Here is an 8,088-nt window from a genome sequence, read left to right as displayed (position 1 = left end):
AAAGATTTATTTATTATCGTCATCATTATTTCATTAATCAACCACGAATACTTTAACCCAAGAAATGATTTGAAAGTTTAAACCACGAAAGAAACTACCCACGAGTATGTCTATGATACAGTTTATTTTTTCTTCCAGTATCATTCTCAGATGACGTTTACCATTCGATACTATTTGAATATGATGTTTGACCCGTAAGCTAGTTCTTTACAACAGATTGTTCTGTAACTCACAATTTAACCTTCTTATCTAATTGTCAAATTACCAAGCTCATGTTCTGGAGTGTTTTTCAATGTCCGTTTGAAATAATTTATATATATATATATAATATTTTCGGTCCAGAGCTTGCTCTAGATATATATATTCAAAGCTGATGTTAATTGATTTATAAACATAGTGATGAAATGAGGATTGTTTTTCATTAATCAAACAAAGATGATGTTTTACACCATCTTTAAACCATAGGCAAAAAGCTGAAAAATTATTATGATCATGATCAATTATATGGATTGCCACTAATTTTGTCCTCAACATTTTCAAGTCTGAAAATATCTTAATCGAAAGTTTAACGTCCCATTGTTGAGGGATTTTGATGACATGCATCGGGTTTTTTTTAATGTTATTTTAATAATCAAATCGAGATTTAATTTCATAAGATACGGAAACCATAGTGATTATACACAATGGTTAAAAGCCTCCTACCTTTCAGGAACGGATTTTCATTTTTAGAATTGTCATGTAGGACGAGATCGCTAATTTTGTCGTAAAAGTTACTAATAACCGTTATTATTACACGTAATGTGGGCCTTTAATGGAATATAAACAACATACGTAAATGAATGAGGAACATCTTGGTTAATTAAATAGTGACATAATTAATATGCTAATTGATTGATTGCCGAAATGCATGTCGATATTTAAAATTGCCACATCATCATAGGCTTAAGTGTGAAAATCTTTATCAGTAATAAACTCTTAATCAGAAACGAACACTTGAGCCAATTATGTGCATGTGCAACAATAGAAGTAATTCAATCAATTGTGAAAAATATGTATAGTGATGTATCATGACAATTTTGCTGAGCAATATCACAGGTGCATAATAATGTTTATAGTTAAAATTAAAGCATGAATATAAAAAATCGAAAAAAAACTTGGACGTATTTCAATTAAAGTCATAGGTTGTCTTTTAACGTGATACAAGGGTGAACTGATTTTATCGAATTAAAGACCTGTTTTAAAATTAGAACCGATAGTTCAATCTGATAATTTTAGGTCGTTGATAAATTGATAGCCAACGTACGTAACAGTCCAAATGTAGATGAGAATTCCCATATCGTTAAATAGTGTACATGTTGATTCATAAAGCATAACATGATTGTTGAAATGACAAATCTACATTTTTCATTTTTTGCCTGTTGTATTTTGATATGAAATATGGCCCACATTCTTCGTACATCACAAATGATTTGATGTCAATAGCGTAATCACCCGGCTAAAAATCAATCATTATAGTTGGCCTAGACGTCTAAGACCAACCTATGTATGATCAACTTCACAGAGCTTTACAAACCGATTTGGTTATAACTATCGTACAATAAATCATAATTGCACATTGTTCTATCATGCTACAATTCTGGATGTATAATTTATTTTCAGACCACAAAACGTTAAATAGCGGCGGGTGACCATGTATGATGTTATTATAAAGATACGAAACTAACAATACAGCTTTGTTCCTCTCTAACACTATATTTTACGAGGTATTTTCGACACATCTGCTGTGTCCAATGCTTCTTGTATATTATCTTAGAAACATTATTATCTAATATCAAAATATGTTTTCTTATTGATTTAATCGATATATTGCTTAAGAGGATGAAACTTTTACAATAACCTGCAAATTTTATTAAGACAAATGTAATGTTTCGATGATATATGCTTCTAAACATTGATTGTCATAGCCTAATGAACGTGAAATGCCACTTTCTGACATGGCATCAGGACCGGAACTACCATGACACAAAGGGGAGAAGATATAAAAACCAGAGGTGTTCCGGAAATGAACGTCATTCCTCCACCACATGTGGTGTCTGTCAGCATGTCTTCTCTCAGGTTCGGCTTATAACTTAAAGGATTTAACAAAGATACAAATAAAAATAGAATCACAGATGCTATATTGTTGTACTTGCATACATCCACGTACGCTTGTACATATTTTTCATTGTTGGGATGATATTTAATATTTTACTTAATCTGGTTATTTTTAAAGTCCTAGTCAACATTTACATGACCGCTTAAATCCCAAACGCATGTGTCATCGGACAAACACCGCGTACACTAAACTTTGAATTATGTTCCTCATTTCCGATCGGCAGATATAACCTGCATGATTATGTTTTAATTCATTCTTGTAGATGTCATCACAACATGTCTCTCTTTTTATCATATTTCATAATTATCATTTTTTTCCCTCAAAGATGATATTTTTAAATAAAACATGCATATCCAGACAGTCCTAGTCGGTTCGTACTCTCATACTTTCATCGTGTGTTTATATAAATCCTATTTCCGAGCTCTCTGTGTACACTGGGGTAGCTGAGGTAATAAAAAGGTCGTACGTATGAATATATAAACGATTCCATTGTTGTTGTATAGCCATGTGCATTCTTGTGTCAATAATAATTTGCTCTTTTACCGGCAGGACCGTCTTACACATGGGAGTTGACCCAGTCAAGTAACAGCCAAAAGCTAGCGTATCCGCTCGGGTGTATCCGTCACGAGAGAGGGCGTGTGTAAAGTGTTGGGAATGGCCATTATTTGACAGTATGAGAAGACTGACACATACCCGAATGGCATACGAGAGTGAGGTTTGTGGGATTGACAGTGCTAATGAATGCACGTGTATTACCTACCGAGATGTACATTGCAGTGACGTACTTAACAAGTGGACGCTATGGTTTTAACAACACTACAGAATGTGCACTCGACATAAACTAGTGACGTACTTTAAAGAATATTTTGATACTTAAATAAGAATGATTCTAATAGCGAACATTAAACGTTCATGAGCTGGAAAAACGGCAGATAGAATTGGAATTAAGCTACAATAGTGTTTGGAGCTTGATAAAGATATTATATTTTAGTTCATTATGCTAAAACACGTATCAGTTAATTTAACAGTGTTATAATGATACAGATTTCTCTCAGCTGTGATGTTAGTTCTTAAAAACTTAAGTCCCTGGAGTTATCAACTATCGTCTTGTCAAATGAAACAAGGATAATCGCTGGAGTTATCAACTATCTTCTTATCAAATGAAACAAGGAAAACCTAGACTAGCCTATGGAGATTTCAAAACTTGGCGATTTTTGTCCTATATCACCATTTACCTAAATTAATGGTATCGGTTGATGCTTTGACAGAAGGTGAAATCAACAGAAAATGTAACAGTGGAAACACATCACAGATCACATCATTGGAAGTGTCCGGGGAGACCATAGCTCATTTTTATACCATGTCACATAAAATATTCGATGGAGATGGACTGAATTACTACCATTCTCGAGGTCATTATTGCCTGTGACATATTTTTCTATTTTACTACCTCATATTTGGATTATATTGTTTTCTGTTATTTGTTAACGAAAATCTTAAAATGCAAATCTAACGTGAAGAAATGTTCCGAAGTCCTCAGTGTGAGATTGTGGAGTTGAAAACAAAACATACAACAAATATCGGTATTTGTTTATTTTGTTCTCTTTTGGAATAATAATACTCAACTAACTGCCTATTGTGTACCAGTGTCATGAAAAGCAACAAATGGACATCCTTCTTACAGACAGGAGAAACGAAAAGATCGCTGTGGATGTACTGATCAATGCTACATCAATGAAGCAGTCTTTCTTAAAGCGATCCGAAAACGTAAATGGCAAAACTTTTAGTTGAGCTAGACTATGTAGAAACTTTCTCATATTTATTTGAGCAGAGATGACATTAAAGTGACGATAGAATTAAATTTGTTAATAAAGAACGTGAGAAGGGCTGAAAAGTCCGTGGCTTCGTCCCAGATCTGATATGAAGTTTATAACACAATATAGAGTGTTTCCTTACGTTGTATACCACCTGATATTAACTGTGATAATTCTACCGTGTGCAGATTCATGTATCCTTTTACTAAACGGATGGACACCCCTGTCTGTTTATGAGAGAACAGAAATGGCAGATGCAGTTGCGTCCGGATTTGTAATGAGGACGTACAAGGACATCCGGACGGACGCCCATACCTATAGTGCTCAAGTGAAAATACTTCAAATATACAAGGGTGTGGATAACATCGGAGAAGTAACAACAAATGGAAGCATGGGCAATATATATAACATCAGTAATTTCGGGGATAAGAAAATGTGCTATGCTGATATTGATGAGGAAGAAAGCTATATATTCTTTTTAACTGTTTATAAAGGCCGTCTATCTGCTCAATATGATGATATTTTCGGTGCTGCTGTTGATTTCACGGAGGAAAACGAGGATGAAGTCATTCAACAACTAGGTAAGTAAATTACTTTCACATTTCTCACGTGCGCACGTGCTGGTCAGATGGTTAGTTTAAACATTATATCGTTACCATTAAATTATCTCTTAAAGATAACCCAAAGGATTTCCATACACCATGTACATTTTGACATCAAACAGTTCTATATGAGAAATATATACATAACTTTAAGATTACATTCTGTAACTTGATAGGATTAAAAATAGCCGGCCCAAAAATCTTAAAATTTCCGGAAATCATTTTTGGAATGTTGTTAAAGCAGTTATTATACACATTTACATACACTGTTTCACACAAGTCTGATACTAATAATCTAAAAATAAATAAACATTGCAAAGATAAACAGATTTTTTTTAACTGTTACTCAAATGATATAGTCCAGATTTTAAACAACCAGTTTTAAATAAATCGTCTCAGCTCTAAATCAGACCGCGTTGGAACAGAAACTAGAAATAGCTAGTCAGCGAAGTTATCGTTTTTTATTTGTTTTTAAGTTCTTCGATTTCAGTTTTCAAGTATGTTCCCTGTAAATATTTGTGTTTTTAAATAATGTGACTCCAGCCCTATCTGATGTTCGGTGCAGAGATAAAATCTTCGCTTTTTACATTTGCTATCTGTGCGATATCATGATAGCTAGTCAAAATACCATTTGTATAATTAAGTTACTTGGTATGCGGGCTGTGTAACGATGTAAATATTAAAGACCAAAAGACTTAACTTTGATTTTCTCTAATTAGTTAATTAATTGAATGCATATGGGGCTGACGACAAGCGAATAGGAGCATAATTACTTGGTAATATTATCAGTCTGAAATGATGTAACATTCTATCAAATACGAGACATGCATGTAGCAGGAGATTTTGATATCGTTTAAATCACAGAGCTTCCTTGAGTAAAAACACATCATTTTTCAGCGAATTGCAAGGTAGTTTATATGAAATGAAAGTTTAATTTAGTTTTCTAGTAAATCGTAAGTTATAAATATATGTTTAACAAGTCCCCCGTTCATAGCACGTGCTTAATCGTGTTGTAGGAGAACAGCAGGACACATAAGAGTGAGGGGAGGGGGTTAAACAAACTATATTTACCAGCTGGTGTAACTATTACAAACCACTCCATTCCAAGTAATTATTGATCAAGGAGACATTCAGATTTGCTGTAATGAAATTAATTAGAAAATAACATAAACTGCATTTTATACTTAAAACGTCAGAAAATATGCCACCGACAAAATGAAACCAACATTACTTCGTTTCTAATTCGATTACCGTCGATTTTAGATTACAGTCGTTTTCTGGATATCGTTGCTTTTATCCATGACATTATTTTCATTCATAAACTAATCCTTTACATTTTAGTTTATTTCCAAACATATTTCCCAGAAGTAATCCTTATATATTTATTTCAAACTTTCACAAACACAATATATCCACGTGTTAACGTGAACACCGGTTGTACATTAAGAGGTTCAGGATTATTGCCAAATGTTTGTGCTGCATTACTACAATTTACTCATCCGTTTGGTTTTAAAAATGCATATTAATTATGAACTATTCGACTTGGCATTCATTTCGTGTTGCCCTGATCTCGGAGTTAAAAAAACGTTACAAGGCTATCGTTTTACGTACTGCATACAAGTCACATTTCAACTGGCGTAATGTGTAAAAGTCGACAATTAATATAATTACTGAGTTAAAGGAAGTTATAACATTTGTCCCGCAGGAATTACTTACCAATGTAAACGAGGATATATCAAATAAGCAGTTAAACAAAAAAATCCATACCACACCCAAACTGCAGCTGATGTTTTTGTTGTATCTCATGTGAAAAAAGCTAAAACTTGTCTCCCAAATATAAATCATAACACTAATTTATATCTTGTATGAACACGCTTGGAGAATGAATAGTATACAATAAACGAGGAAATGTGTTGTAACTGAAAAAGTTAAGTTTTTATCTTGTGACAGACTTTGTGATGTAAAAGGGTCCTAAGCTAGGACCCTTCTATTTGATATATTTGAAACATTAAAAATGTAATAAAATAACACTTTGAGTAACTAAAATTTAACACAGGTACACATTATAATAAAAGTTTATATTCCTTTAATGTTTTAACTAGACCTCTACAGAAGATTGCTTTTACATGTAGATATCATACAGATAACACACAATAAACACAGGGAAGAAATAAGTAGGCAACCATAAGAACGACTGATTTTTTAAAATGATTTTGCTTCACATATAAAAAGACAGCTTATTGATTATCTGACTTTCATTATTATTAGATAATATTTGTTAGTTTAAAGAATGGTATAAATTTTGAAAAAAGATAGTTTACGCGTTGAAAACATAACACTGAATCTATAAAACCATTTTTCCATCTAGGTCACTTCATGGATGTTAGGAAGGACTCCTGACTAGCTGAAATGAAAGTTTTGATTAAAAAAGCAACTTTTAAAAAATCGTTAAAGATGCTCCACCGCCAGCAAACCATAAACGATACTCATTATTTGAACAACAATTGGTGTTTAATCGTGTATATATATATGTCTAATTAACACAAAAATTAATATGAAATAATTTATTTTGCTTTTTGTGCATGCGCAGTCAGAACTTCATTCTATATAGAACATAGTGCCATATAATTTTTTCGGGATGCAATTAATTATTTCTAATATTTTCATCTTGAAGTAAAATTAGAAGCTCAAACTTTCCAATCGTGGTAATGGTGGAAAGTAAGTAACTTTTGTAACTGAAGAAAAATTCCAAATCGTCTGATCCTGTTTTTGATAGTTAAAAATACCATTTGTCAGCGGTTGAGCATCTTTAAAGAACAAACACTGAATAAAGATACTGAAAAAAATTATAATTGATTCTAGATAATGTATTGCATTTAATTTTATATTTGATAATTGAGAATTATAAAATACTTATTCTTGTTAATACATTTGGAGCAGAAATAAACATCATGACGGAAAGAAAACATTATATATACAGTTGTAATACTAAAATAAAAATCGATGTTTTTACAAATCATTGAATTTTTCATATACATCATAAGGTTACCAAGATTGATTCACAAGCTGCTATCATTACTCTTCATTCATGTACAAAACTAACTCACTGATAATGAAAGCTATAAAACATAAAAAACAAAACGGATAATAAGTTGAAAAATATTAAACTGATTTGAAAGAAAAAAAACAAATATTAATATATCTCTGTGAATTTCATTATTTTCAATATTGATCTAAAATGTTTATACAAAACACAAAACCATTGTAAGCAATTGATACTAAACGAGAGACATTCTCATTCATAAGACCATTGATACAGAGGCACTATCTATGACTTAAATTTGTTATTATGATATCGTCTAAGAAAGAATGAATAACAAACAAAATAGAATACATTATAAATGTATTATTGCTGTTGTGACCTACTATAGCGTGTATAGTACTAGTACCGATGACTCTCTGTCCATAGCCATTCCACCCCTTAACAGGATTTAATCACCATAGGGCATGGGTACGT

At 32.2% G+C, this 8,088-nt stretch overlaps 1 protein-coding gene across 2 annotated transcripts in view; it reads left to right on the top strand.

Annotated features, from left to right (window-relative positions):
* Positions 1–1,944: 1,944 nt before the first annotated feature.
* LOC138320474 (uncharacterized) overlaps positions 1,945–8,088 on the top strand; it is a 46,780-nt gene continuing 40,636 nt past the window's right edge. The window contains exons 1-2 of one of the 2 annotated variants that reach the window (XM_069263436.1): positions 1,945–2,115; positions 2,705–4,550. In XM_069263436.1, coding sequence (XP_069119537.1) covers positions 4,076–4,550 — 475 coding nt within the window. In that variant the 5' untranslated portion in view covers positions 1,945–2,115; positions 2,705–4,075. Of the gene's footprint in view, positions 2,116–2,669; positions 4,551–8,088 lie in introns of those variants that run through there. The other variant, XM_069263437.1, reaches the window with a different exon arrangement.

The sequence above is a fragment of the Argopecten irradians genome, chromosome 4 (genome assembly GCF_041381155.1).
Source record: "Argopecten irradians isolate NY chromosome 4, Ai_NY, whole genome shotgun sequence".
Classification (NCBI taxonomy): Eukaryota; Metazoa; Mollusca; class Bivalvia; order Pectinida; family Pectinidae; genus Argopecten; species Argopecten irradians.
This window is presented reverse-complemented; position numbering and strand designations above follow the sequence as displayed.